This window comes from Paramacrobiotus metropolitanus, unplaced genomic scaffold (assembly GCF_019649055.1).
Source record: "Paramacrobiotus metropolitanus isolate TYO unplaced genomic scaffold, Prichtersi_v1.0 Parri_scaffold0000003, whole genome shotgun sequence".
NCBI classification, from domain to species: domain Eukaryota; kingdom Metazoa; phylum Tardigrada; class Eutardigrada; order Parachela; family Macrobiotidae; genus Paramacrobiotus; species Paramacrobiotus metropolitanus.
This window is the reverse complement of record NW_026570223.1, coordinates 908129-921225: the sequence shown is the minus strand read 5'-3', so window position 1 is coordinate 921225 and position 13097 is coordinate 908129. Positions and strand designations below refer to the sequence as shown.

The window sequence follows — 13097 nt, the reverse complement described above, 5'->3', positions numbered from 1 at the left end:
CGGTTGCCAGTATATGGAGAAATAATTCAAATAATACTCCACTACTGTGATAATCGTGGAGGGTAAGCAGTGCAAGTGGAGAAATTTCGCAGCGATTGTGGTTGTTCGGATTAACGGCAGTTAACATTTTTTTCTGACGATGTCCAGCCGGAGAAGCTTATTAGTCAACAAATATGACAGCGTTCAATGCCTGAGCGGATTAGATTCTGCCGTCCATGCACAAACGCATGCGTCGAATTTTGAATGCAGCGAATAAGAGTCATATGTTGTCTGAGCAGTTGTTCATCAAGGCTAACTGTGGTTGAAGACTGAAATCATCTAAAATATGGCTTTTCTTTTTTTTAAAACCAATTAGAAATCATTCTTTTTGTTTTTGATTTGGATAAATGCCGCAATCATTATCAAGCGGTTCATAAAGAAAATCTTTTGTTAGTTTTTTGCACTGTAACTACATATTTTAATTTTGAACGGAATCTTTTGCGTGTAAAATCTTTAAGGTTACAGAAAATTTTCTTTCTGGTCAAAAGTGCCTCCAGAATATCTGATATAATTGGGGATGAATTTAAATCCTATAATATACGTTTGCCGTCTGCAGATCACATTCCTTAAAAATAATTGCGTATATCCATCTTTCATTGCACTTTCTACGTAATAATTCAGGTAAATTTTTTTAGAATTTTTCAGGTGAATTTTTTAAGAGGTCGTGGTGCTCTTTCCGTTTTTTGTCGAATATAGTAATTTAAGGTGAAATTATTTTGTTTCCTTCCTCCGCTAAATATACATAGATAGGTACATCTATCGTACAAAGTACACCGCAGTAGCTACAGATGCTTACGATATATATAACGCGGTTACGGCTACCTTTCGCCGATGGACGATAGGCGGTGCAAAGCATCATCAGCTTGTCCCTGACGATGCAGCTCGCTTTTCACTGTTGTCCCTCAATCGGCAGTCGAATGCGGCGTGCACGGTATGCGTTTACATGAATTGACAGTCTACGGAATCATCATAAGCTGATAACTTAGCTCGCGTCTTATCCTTATCGATACGTGTTTGCCGATAACCTTGTACACAACGGTCATCATAAATTATGAATTCATATCACCTGATTAATAATGATTTCCCTCGACATCCTAGTGGATTAATATTCCACTGTGTTGGATAATCATTGACATTGTCGCTTCCGGTTGGCTTTGTATGGATTGCCAGTTTTGTGGAATTTTTCGTTAATTGTTGCTTTCCATAAATAATTACTGCAGCGATGGGATCCAGTGCGAAATGGACGGACCGTTTCCATCATGCCGCAAAAGACGGGAATCTGGATATCCTGCAGACGGCCAATAATAAGGACCTCAATCAGCAGGATGAGGACGGCATGACGCCGACCAACTATGCGGCGCTGTATGGGAATTTAGCCGCGCTCAGGGTCATCACAGGACGAGGGTAATTAATAAGAATATAAACATAAGTATGTACTATACACTGTTTTTTACCTCAGTTTATTGTGATAAAAATTTGCAACCTACTTCAACGTACAAGAGCTTGTTTAAATCTTAGCTTGTTATAATTTTTAACTTTATTAATACACAGTTACACTTACATACAGTAATACATATCTTTTGAGATTTGTATTTAGTTCAAACCTGTTGCAATCAGTTGAAACCAGCACGTAGCTAGAAACCACTTCCATATCATGTTTAATTTGAAGCCGTTCGAAATCATTTTCGATGAAAATAACAGCAGCGTAAACTTCAAAAGTTCGAAACAACCTTTTCTGCTGTCCAAAAATTCTACACCCTCATAATTTCATTGTTTAACGCAAGTTTGCAAAGTTTTAAACGGAAATGTAACGAACCATAAACCACTGTTCTACGGTGTTTCTCGTTGCTTCCGTTAGATTTCACTAATGCTTATTATGCGGCGTACAAGCAGCATTAATAATGTCGGCATCCCAGCCATCCCTTACTTTCTTAACTTATGTACCTGTGCAGTATAAAAACTGTTGCTGTGCTACATAAAACTGTGATATTTATAACTGTATTTAATTTTAATTATCCCCAGCCAGTCAGAAACGCTTGCGATTCATCCAGTGAAACTGGACAGGAACTGAAAATACAGAATTTTTATTGGGAACTGCCTTAGAAACGCCCGTATTGTTTTTTTTCGTTTTCTTTCTATTTTATTAGAAAATTTGCACACAATTACATTGATAAATTCTCAGTGTTGTGGGTCGAACGAGGTTTTGTCTTGAGGCAGTGAGTATGTCCACAGTGCTCTACATTTTATGCCAGAAACAATACTCGGAATTTCACCTTGGTCAACTTTTCAAGTGGACCCTCAATCAGCGCCGTGTTTGCCGGCGGTGCACGCGCGCACCGGCAGCACTATGTGTATTTGATTAGGCCAATTGTGCGGAGATTTCTCCTTTGACCTGCAGTGAACTGCGCTACTGACGGGAGTTTATTCATTGCATGGGAATGCCTTTTGACAATTTTTGTTGACATAATTCGTACAGCAGGAAACTGTTTCTGAAACATGCCGAATCTTTTGCTCATATTGTACTGATAAGTAAATTTGCCATGTTGTTAATTGGTTATTAGGAGGAGTCAGCAGTAGCACATTGTAAGCTGGCTGTATTTACTCACTTAACGAGGAAATTAAATTACCGGCTTGTTAACACGGATTCTTTAAGTCAACTCGCATCGTTCAGATTGTGAGAAAATCTCGAGAAAATTCCTCTTAGAATTTTTGCCGTGCTTATCGCTTGTCCATTTTTCTCAAATAAATTTTCATTAGCAAGAAAAAGTTGTACTTGCGAACTTTAAAAGAATCCCGTTAATTCAAAATAACGGAAAGCGTAGTGTAATGGCCAGTGGCGTGGCAAGGTAAAACCTGCAATACGAATTGAACTGAAAAATGCTATTAAACATAAGTAATAAGATTTTAAAAATTAATTCATAAGTCAACACTGTTTCCAATTTTTTATCAAGTTTCCTTTATTGTTCAATTACACACCAAAATTAAAATAAATGCCTAAATAATTCCCTAAATCGAAATAATGTGGACCAGCTCGTTCAAGTGCAGTCAACCTTGATACCATCGACCAGCGAAAAACAAATGCAAATGTGCGCGGTAATACGCTTGAATCGTCCGTCGTTGAAAAATGACGCGGCAATCGCGCGAGGGAGCCGAAATAATATTTACCCGATTAAATATGTAATACTATGAAGGAATTAATTGAGAATGCACCGTTGCACAAGTGTCCAACGCCCAGTTTGTAGCTTAATCGGCTTGGGCCATTCACGGACACCTACGATGTACACCGGGTGACTTTCCGGCATCTGTTGTACAGATATAAATTGTTGTCAGTGCGGTCTTTGTCTGCCCGTGCGAAATCGGACAACGACATGCCGGTTGGACGGGCTGCTTAGCCGATCAAGTGCGCGCGGGAGCCGACGCGATATATAGAAGCATACTGGCTACTGCAGCCGGTACAAACAAGTACGCTGTATTGTGCGGCGTCAAGTGGTTGATCCCGGTTGACGTTGAGAGCGATCCGGCTGCCACTAATGTTGCTAACTGGATGTTTCGTTCGCTGGGAACAGTTGGGCATTGTGTGGTTGGGAGAGAATTGCATTACCAACTTATCTGATGTACTCGTAATGAAAGGAGAGTGACGCTTGTCTAGTAGTCTCACATGTCTGCTGTCGAAGCGCAACAGTTAAAAATTGCCGTAATTTTGCTGTTTTTTTCTAATTTTTTTTGTGATGTAAAATTTAGCATTGTGGTAAAGTGTAAATTAACTAACGAGTCGGCGCTGCATTGTCGGCACCGTCAGCGGAAGCCGAATATAGTTACCGATTACGTCGCATGCAAGAAAGAATACGTTTTGGATATTCCTTCATTAGTCAGCGCTGAGGAAAAACAATTCTTCGATTTTTCCTGGAAAAGTTATAATAGTAAATTAGTAAAAGATAGTACTAAAATTATATTGCGAACATAGGTATGTAAAATATCTAACTAGGAATTCTCGTGTGGGCGGCAATTAAGCCCCACGGTGCCCTTGCCGAAATTTAAATCGGGGAAATTATTTCGTTGTGGTTTAATGTTTATAATTGATTCCCTTTATTGAATTCGAAAAATGGGGAATAGGCCAGTGGAATGCTGTTACCGGTCCTTAAAATTCAGCAACTGTAACTGTATGTCGTACTACGAGAGAGATGGCAACTGCCATCTGCACCTTAAAAAAATTGTCGCATAGCGTAGTGCAATGGAGTGTTGTCGAAACAGCCCAAACGGCTAAAGTACTACACACAATCCGCTTGTGAAAAATGTGTTGCATAGTGCATACCTACTATTAAAACTTGGAAAAAAATTACTTTTTAATTCGTTGTTTTCCTGAGCGTGTAACTATTTAATAATAATACCGATATCTACGGTATTACACTTCTGCGTCGTAAAATTAGTTAACTGTCCAGGTTCACGATTAGTCTGCAGTTTATTACTTACTCACAACCGCATCACCGATCAGAATCCGCAGCTATATATTACTTGCAGAGGTAAACCCAACAAATGCGACTACCTTGGCAACACCCCGCTACACTCCGCCGCGGCCCGCGGTCACCTGGACTGCGTGTCGTTCCTAATTAATTTCGGCTGCAACGTCTTCGCCATGGACAACGACCGGCACACGGCCATGGACGTGGCTAGTCTGCACGGCCGTCTGGACATTGTCCGGCTGCTCGATGACGCGTGCGCCCGCCAGCTGCGCTCCCATCCCGACACCGCCCGCAAAGAGCAGGAGAACGCCGTTCTGGAGGCCGATAAACGCAAGAAGGAATTCGACAAACGCCAGCGTCTCCTCCAGAAGAAGATGGAGAAACAGCAGACGGCGGAAATACCCAGCGCAGCTCCGAAGAATAAAGGCTTATATAAGACCATCAAGAATTTAATCCCGCTATCCAGTTCCAAAGAGAACAATCGGCGGGTGACGACAACGGATAGCGGGAAGAAAGCGCTGGTTAATGACCGCCAGCAGACGGTGTATGTGGAACGTGGGGATACGGTCAGTGTGCTGACGGTGGGGACGGAGGATTCGGGATTCTACGGGGAGACGGATCGCCCGCCGGCCACCGGGCAGTTCCCGTTGAACGGTTTTGGTGGGATGAACCGGGCGATTTTCCAGAAGCCCCGCCCCATCAACACCGAGTCGCTGTACAATCTGACGTCGCGCGTTCGCCGCGATACCGAGGCTATTCAGGAGGATGAGGAGGACGGACCACGACCGGGAAGTGTCTCGGTAAGGCGTTTAAGCCTGTGTTTTGTGTGCATATTGGTTGACCGACAGTCAGATTGATTAAGGTAATTTTAACTGATTATGGATATATACTAACAATAAGGATAAAAATACTATACTAGTGCGTTCACAGAGTTGTTCTGGATAGTGGCAGTATAGTAGTGCAAGGGCTGAAAAAAGGTTCAAGGTTCCAGCTTTTCATCGGTTTTCCCGTACTTTCGCTAAACAACTATAACGTCACCACATTAAAGAATTTCTCACGTTTTTAATTATAGATAACTCTGTGTCTTAGTCATCGCAGGATTACGCTGATCGCATGTATCGGCGGCATCAGTAAAATTTTTGATTCATGTTTTTCACTCAATTTCAGATATGTATCAGTTTCGCTCAGTTATCTTAATTTCTAAAATATAGCTTCCATAATTTCTTATTAGGAGTTTTCAGTAAACATGTATTTTCATTTGATACTTGTACACTTATCTGCAAAAACGACCGACACTTTCGGCCGACCCTATTGCTAATTAATATTACATAATCGTAATTTCAGTTGATAAAATATAGATATAGTAAAGTTTCTGTCGTGCGTATTGCAGGTGCATGTTTTCGGTTAAGCGCACGCTGTAGCTCATATTGCGATTAATTGCGCACTAACGAAATTGTGTACCCAGGTGGGTAGTGTCGGCAGTGCCGGAAGTTTCGCCCACCGCAACAAACCCCAGGATTCGGACGGCGGGATGGAGTTCAGCGGCGATGAGGACGACGAGGAGGACAGTGATGAAGTGAATGAACTGCAGCTGTTCCTGGCCGGTAACAATCTGAACAACTACTACCCCCTCCTGCAAAAGGAGAAGGTGGACAGTGTGGCCAATCTAGAGATGGTCAGTGAGAGTGAACTGGAGAAGATCGGCTTCCCGCTGGGACCCCGTAAGCGCCTCATCCAGGCCATCCTTAAACGCAAACTGGACTTGGAAGCCCCGCCAGATATCACGGAAGCCCGGTTGTAAATGTAGTTCGACACCAAATGACTAATTTTTTGCTTGTGGGTTTTTGATTTGTATGCAGCTTCTGAACGGAAAACATAATCATTGCGGTGTTTTGGAATTCGCATTTGATGCAATATTATACTGTACCGATTTTATTTGGTTCTATTAAGTTATTCGCAATTATTGTGGGATGCCTGATGAATTGAATGAAACATGTGCTATTTCAGGCGAAGCTGACAAAGCTGAAACTGAAGATAAAATGGATAAATAAAACTTTTATTTGATTCCCTATTTTTATTGCGAATGCATTGGGAACTTGAGACGCACTGATTCGCGTACAATAAACAAAACAAATAATAAATAAATGCCAGCAATACACAAAAATAAATCGCTTTTTCTTCTACAGATAGAAAACTACGTTTTAACACATTAACTACGCTTGCACACAATGGCTCAAAAGGAGTAAAATTGATATACTCGTACATATGATATACAAGTAAACTCGCACCGTCGCACGATATATCTGTAAGTGTATCTGTGCACTAAGTACTAACAGTAAGTTTATTAACAGCGAAATCGTGCAAGAATAATCGTGCATTAAATAATTTCCGTTGATGACGAAATTTCTGGCTTTGATCTCACGCAGGTGCGGAGTATACAATTTGTCCAATTGGATCATTTTGGAAAGATACTAAGAACATCGCATTTGTCAGCATTCCCTGTAACAATAAATCAGTCGAAAAATTAAATTTAAACGTGAAAATCTGTTGCGGAGCTGCTGGCCCGCTGCGTAACAGAAGGAATCTCTGCACTATGTTGATCAACTTGATTTATATACTGCGTAATAACGAACCGTTGTTTCGTTTACGGACACCTTGGCAGCCGAACCCGCGGTGACGCAGTACACTTGACCGTCGGTCATCATGTAATCCCCGTGGCACAACTCACTACTGTTCACCTGTTAATAAGACGAATACGCTGGACAATTACAACCACTAATCTAAATTAACTATGAAAAACTGTTAGAAAAAGATTTAATATACTATCAGATTATGGTTATCTTAGTTTGTTGCGGATTTTATAGTAAGGTAGTTTTACAATTGTAATAATTTTGCACAATTTGCTGCAGTTAAGGTGCTTACTGAGCAATAAAATTTATGGGATTTGGTAAGTAACTTGCAAGTACGTACCGGTTGCGTCTGGAATCTTTGGAATGTAGGCTGCAAGAATTAAGAAAGCACTTACATTTATTTGAGAAACAAAATATCCTGAATAAGAAGGGCATAAAAAATTAGCACAAAATGAATGTTTAGCAAAACATAATTCCGTATTCCTGCAACAACCCAAAGTCGCGGTCACTGCATGCTTAGCGGCGATAATTATACAGTCCAACATATTATATACAAAGTATATAAATATATCTATATTTTATCCTAACATTTTCGGAAAAACAGTGCACAGTGCGGTGGCCTAATACGTAACAACAAGCTACAGGGCCACATTTACATAATTACCCATATTAACTTTTAACGTGCAGGAGTACAGCAGCCCTTAAGCTTGCACGATGTATCCTTGCAAATTAATTCTGCATACCTTTCCTTTGCGGCGAAGATCCTTCAGACTAGCAATGCTTATTTCCGGGGACACATCATCTACGTCGCGTTTTTTGCGCTTAAGTAATGTGCCTAAAAAATTTTGGGCAAGAGTTTACAGCAGAAAGATGATGATAGTCAAGCGTTTTTATAAAATCAAGGTGGATCCCTTAGCCACCTTGATAGTATGATTGATAGTTCCTACTAGCTATATGATTGGCACGTAGTTTCTACTAAAGTTTTATATGTACCGGTATACTATAGTATACTTTTGGTAGTTTCTATTGTACTATATGTATTACGTAGTGTATAGTGTATTACGTAGTATTCGATGTGTTCAGGCTGACGAATTTCTTAAACGTTTTTATTACATAGGAAAGGGTTACCAGTGACCGCAAACACATGTACAAGACACCTTGAAATGCTTGAAGAAAGTTACGACTACTTCGAAGTATGTTTAATAATTTAAGGGAAGTGGGCCGGTACATGGTACCAAATTCGTGGACATGCACGAAAAGTTCACTTTCGCGCATTCCCAAACACATTTTTTGTTTCGTTTTATGCCATTCTGTAGCCAGATGATTTGTACTGTATACACTGGCGTGAAAACCGTTTGTGCGCGCAACAGCCGGTTCGGAAGTTATGGCTGTTAAAAAATTCCAAAAAGTTTAAATGCATTCCGGTGTTGCAAAAGTCTCATTATGGACCGATCTCTTTCAAATTTTGCACGTAAATTCACCTGGCCATGAAGATCGTTTTAACACCGATCCACTGTTCTAGCATGTTTTTCGAATTTCAAAATGAATTTCAAAACTTTTAAAATTCATTTTAAAATTTAAAAAGATCATGAAAGTCTGGATCGGTGTAGAAGCGATTTTCATGACCGTGTGCATTTATGTGCAAAATTTGAGGGAGATCGGTGCATAATGAGACTTTTGGTACACCGAAATGCATTTAGTTAAACTTTTTGGAATTTCTAACAGCCATAACTCCCGAACCGGATGTTGCGCGCACAAACGGTTTTCACGCCCGTGTATATACAAATCATCTGGCTAGAATGTCATAAAATAAAACCAAAATGTTTTTGGAGTGCGGGAAAGTGAAAGTTTTTTTGCATGTACACGAATTTGGTACCATGTACCGGCCCACTTGCCGAGACATACATACTGTAAATTACTTCTGTAAATAATTATTACATATTTTCAGTATTTGTTTTGGGCTGCAGCTAGTGCATTATGTTCTTAATCGAAAAAGCTGGAGAAGCGGTGATTATAGGTTTATGGCCTGTTTACTATATATGCCTGCACCATTTTAACGAAAGCTAGAAATTTTGATTCATATTAATTCCGTCATCACACAATACAAACTTACGTATAAAAGTACTACTGTTGTTTATGTAAGCTAATTCCAGCTACGTATATACGGTATATACAATATTCTAACCGGGGATTAGATTTATTGTTTGCTACTGGCACGTACCATAACTTCCGATGAGAAGTGTTTCCAGTATGTCCATAGCGATGTCGCATTTACAATCGGGGCATTTAACGCAGGCGGTACATGTGCAGTTCAGACAGGGTGTACACGGATTGCAGGTAAGATCCTTACACGCCGGCGGTGCCAAGCAGGCGGTCGGTGGTGTCGGAGTGGGGCAGGCCGGGATGTCGGATAGCCGGGGACAGGCCAGATTGAGGGGGTTGCAGGATGAACAGGCGCTATCATAGCGGGCGGTTGGCGAACGGCCGTACTCTTCAGCTGCGCGGGCACACGCACACGCGGCTATCTACGAAATCATCTTAAAGGTCACGCCTGTATTTCTGCTTTCTTTCTCAGATTGATTAATTAGCCGGCGATATTCGATATGTATGCATTACTGAACCACGATATAAAATTAAAATGACAAATAATACGCATTCTGATACGATCAACACAATTTTCAATCCTCATTAACTTACTGATAACAGGAACAATAAATCAAGCGCACCGTGCCAGTGTATCTCCATTTATTCAGAAGAAATGGTAACAGTTAAAACCTGAGAGAATGATAGCAGGGATTAAATTAGATATTCGATAATTATAGGTGTAACATACGTCATACGACAAAATCATCCGTAACCGAATTAATTAAGGTACGCATTCCGCTTTCTGCAGCATGCATTCAACAAGGTTAGGGTCGTGTCACGAAAGTTGTAAATTCTATTTTTGCTATACTAATTATTCAAAGATCTGATAAGCGGTTACCCATTTCCACGTGCTAACGCTTTGTACAGTTTCTTGTGAACCGTCTGGTACATGTTAATTTCCAAATTGTTCAGATTAGAAAAAAACATACATACTGTCGAGTTTGTTAACCCCGTTCGTTTACCAATTATCAGTAATTCTATCGCGCTCCCCTTTTTTAATCTCTTTGGTATATCAGTTGTGCGGTTGTATCGTACATTTAATATCGAAGGTCACGCGTATTGTGTTGATTAACGATAAGTACAGTGTACGAGAGGGCGAGTATGGACCGTCTTTGGCAATTTTGCAACAAATTTTCAGATGGAAATGGCTTCTTAAGTTTTTATTATTGACTTCGACAACACGTATGTAATTAAACAGTTCGTGTATGGCTATCGTCACTGTAACGGTGTACTGTCAACGTCCGTCTCTACCCGTAGGCTTTAATTACAAAACAAAGTATTGCTTCGAGCTGACCAACATTTGGTATGTCGTCGACTATAAAAAACAAAACCTCAATCTTAAAAAACAAACAAACTCATAGTAAGTGTATCACGCATGTCAGCATGTGCATACAAGGGAAGGAATACCATTAGAAAGACTGAATGCTACCGGCAGTCTCGGTGCAGAAAATCCACATTTTGCCTATAGCAGTACATTCGCATTATCCAATAAATGAGCGCACTGCTTTGTGTCAAGGCTGCAGACCGTAAACTAATTGCCCAAGTGGTTCGTCAAGGGAGCTTATCATCAGGACCCCGGTCTGCACATGAAAACGTTATACATTAAATGTCACCCAAATGCTATCATTATACAGAACTTCTTTACAGTCATACAATTTCATTCCATGTATAGACTCTGTACAGTTGCATCTTAATTATAGAACAACGCGTTTCCTGTTTCCGTTGATTGGCTGCGCAGTGTCCTTGACAGTTGAAGTGTGCGTAACTGTTTACGGTATACTACTGACATTTGTTGCAATAGTTTCCACAGCTGGATTTGCCACGGTAACGCAAAAAATAAGTCCATTTGTTACCATGTAGTCCCTACTGGATACACAAGTCCCTACTGGATACCTGTATAATTGTATTTTGTAATAGCGCTGAAAACGCTGATAATTCGAGAAAATCATTGTTCATACCGGTTCCATACAGTATGGACGTATTTTGGCCTAAACAAAGAAAAAACGAATTCAGAACAATGGGCCAGAAATGCCTTATGTGCTCGGTACAAAGCTCAACGCCTGCATGTCTTCGAACCATTTATGACCTATGTAGATTTATGGCCCATTTTTTCCGAACAGCAATATTTTTTCGTAATATTCTTCGATAATGGTATTATTAAATAATCTTCTATATATGATGGCAAAATCTTCACGTGGCGTTATACATTATTTGGGACCTAATGCAGTTACGCGGAATTCTCCCCGGTTGAACTCAAATCCCGCCCAGCAATTGAGATACTAGTTACCTACTTTTCTAATCAATTCGAACGTCACCGCGTGGGTTCTGTACCGAAACGTTTCGAAAGTGCTTTCCCTCTATAAAGACGGTGTCAGGTAAATCTCACCTTGCGTATCAAATTTTGTCCTTTCGTTTTCTTTCTGTAACCAGCTACAGGGTTGACAAAGTTTCCGGTTCTCAAAATATTGTCAGCACCCCGCTTTTTCCGACCGGGTGCTGGTGGCGGACTATCTCCTTCAGTCGGTGTCGGCGCCGGTGGTGGACTATCTCCTCCTGTCGGTGTCGGCGCCGGTGGTGGACTATCTCCTCCCGTTGGTATCGGCGCCGGTGGCGGAGTACCTTCTCCTCCAGTCGGTGTCGGCGCCGGTGGCGGACTATCTCCTCCAGTCGGTGTCGGCGCTGGTGGTGGACTATCTCCTCCCGTTGGTATCGGCGCCGGTGGCGGAGTACCTTCTCCTCCAGTCGGTGTCGGCGCTGGTGGTGGACTATCTCCTCCCGTTGGTATCGGCGCCGGTGGCGGAGTACCTTCTCCTCCAGTCGGTGTCGGCGCCGGTGGCGGACTACCTCCTCCTCCAGTCGGTGTCGGCGCCGGTGGTGGACTATCTCCTCCCGTTGGTATCGGCGCCGGTGGCGGAGTACCTTCTCCTCCAGTCGGTGTCGGCGCCGGTGGCGGACTACCTCCTCCTCCAGTCGGTGTCGGCGCCGGTGGTGGACTATCTCCTCCCGTTGGTATCGGCGCCGGTGGCGGAGTACCTTCTCCTCCAGTCGGTGTCGGCGCCGGTGGCGGACTACCTCCTCCTCCAGTCGGTGTCGGCGCCGGTGGTGGACTATCTCCTCCCGTTGGTATCGGCGCCGGTGGTGGACTATCTCCTCCTGTTGGTATCGGCGCCGGTGGTGGACTACCTCCTCCTCCAGTCGGTGTCGGCGCCGGTGGCGGACTATCTCCTCCAGTCGGTGTCGGCGCTGGTGGTGGACTATCTCCTCCAGTCGGTGGTGGTGGTGGTACTGGTGCACTTCCTCTAGTCGGTGGTGGTGGTGGGTCATTGGCCGGATGGATCAATTCAATCGGCCATGAATCTTCAGCTGAAACGTTCGCATGCTACAGACTACCAGCTCTTGAATGTAACAAGATTGGCATGTATTCGCAAACCGATAGAAAATTTCAGGAGCAGGGTCTCTAGAATGTCGATGGCGATGCCGCATTTACAACCGGGACACTTGGTACACGCCGTGCAGACGCAGTTGCCGCATGGTGTGCAGGCCGGACAGATAGCATCCTTACAGGCGGGCGGAGCCAGGCAGGCAGTGGGCGGGGTCGGGTAGGGGCATTTCGGGATCTCCGCCAGGCGGGGACAGGACAGATTAATAGGGTTACATGATTGAGGTCTGGCAGCGCCGTACAAGTCACTTAATGGTTTCGGTGGGGGACGTCTCTCCGATGGGTGAGGGAAACAGGGCTGAAGGATGCCCAAGGATTACGGTTTCTGTCTGAATAATTAAATAAAGCCTGTAATGTCTGTCTGTAATAAAGCGAGTTGCAAAA

The 13097-nt window shown here is 42.5% G+C and overlaps 3 protein-coding genes across 4 annotated transcripts; 2 read left to right on the top strand and 1 right to left on the bottom strand.

Moving 5' to 3' along the window:
* Positions 1-995: 995 nt before the first annotated feature.
* Positions 996-6566, top strand: LOC129598647 (pre-mRNA splicing regulator USH1G-like). The gene is made up of 3 exons (XM_055496647.1): positions 996-1443; positions 4558-5299; positions 5965-6566. Exons 1-3 carry the CDS (start codon positions 1262-1264, stop codon positions 6298-6300), a joined length of 1260 nt encoding a protein of 419 aa, XP_055352622.1. The 5' UTR covers positions 996-1261; the 3' UTR covers positions 6301-6566.
* An 8-nt stretch (positions 6567-6574) lies between these two features.
* On the bottom strand, positions 6575-11758 carry LOC129598710 (uncharacterized). 2 transcript variants are annotated; one of them, XM_055496750.1, is made up of 7 exons: positions 11661-11758; positions 9827-9904; positions 9351-9654; positions 7873-7964; positions 7470-7499; positions 7133-7237; positions 6575-6998 (listed from the first exon to the last, which is right to left on the bottom strand). In XM_055496750.1, the coding sequence occupies exons 2-7, from the start codon at positions 9872-9874 to the stop codon at positions 6918-6920; spliced, it is 660 nt and encodes a 219-aa protein (XP_055352725.1). In that variant the 5' UTR covers positions 9875-9904; positions 11661-11758; the 3' UTR covers positions 6575-6917. The 2 variants fall into 2 exon arrangements, with proteins under 2 accessions (XP_055352725.1, XP_055352717.1); XM_055496742.1 differs by lacking the exon at positions 11661-11758 and adding an exon at positions 10113-10181.
* On the top strand, positions 11292-12577 carry LOC129593441 (uncharacterized). Its single transcript, XM_055489761.1, has 2 exons — positions 11292-11318; positions 11747-12577. The coding sequence occupies exons 1-2, from the start codon at positions 11292-11294 to the stop codon at positions 12575-12577; spliced, it is 858 nt and encodes a 285-aa protein (XP_055345736.1).
* The last annotated feature ends 520 nt before the right edge of the window (positions 12578-13097 follow it).

Bases quoted from the DNA above. Each gene is read 5' to 3' on its own strand.
- LOC129598647 (XM_055496647.1), top strand. From the start codon at position 1,262: ATGGGATCCAGTGCGAAATGGACGGACCGTTTCCATCATGCCGCAAAA. The intron at 1,444-4,557 runs GTAATTAATAAG...TATTACTTGCAG, and splicing joins AGGGTCATCACAGGACGAGG to AGGTAAACCCAACAAATGCG. The intron at 5,300-5,964 runs GTAAGGCGTTTA...TTGTGTACCCAG, and splicing joins CACGACCGGGAAGTGTCTCG to GTGGGTAGTGTCGGCAGTGC.
- LOC129598710 (XM_055496750.1), bottom strand. From the start codon at position 9,874: ATGGAGATACACTGGCACGGTGCGCTTGATTTATTGTTCCTGTTATCA. The intron at 7,965-9,350 runs GTACGTGCCAGT...AAAATTTTTTAG, and splicing joins ACTTCTCATCGGAAGTTATG to GCACATTACTTAAGCGCAAA. The intron at 7,500-7,872 runs GTATGCAGAATT...TAATTCTTGCAG, and splicing joins ATCTTCGCCGCAAAGGAAAG to CCTACATTCCAAAGATTCCA.
- LOC129593441 (XM_055489761.1), top strand. From the start codon at position 11,292: ATGGGCCAGAAATGCCTTATGTGCTCG. The intron at 11,319-11,746 runs GTACAAAGCTCA...AAATATTGTCAG, and splicing joins AGAAATGCCTTATGTGCTCG to CACCCCGCTTTTTCCGACCG.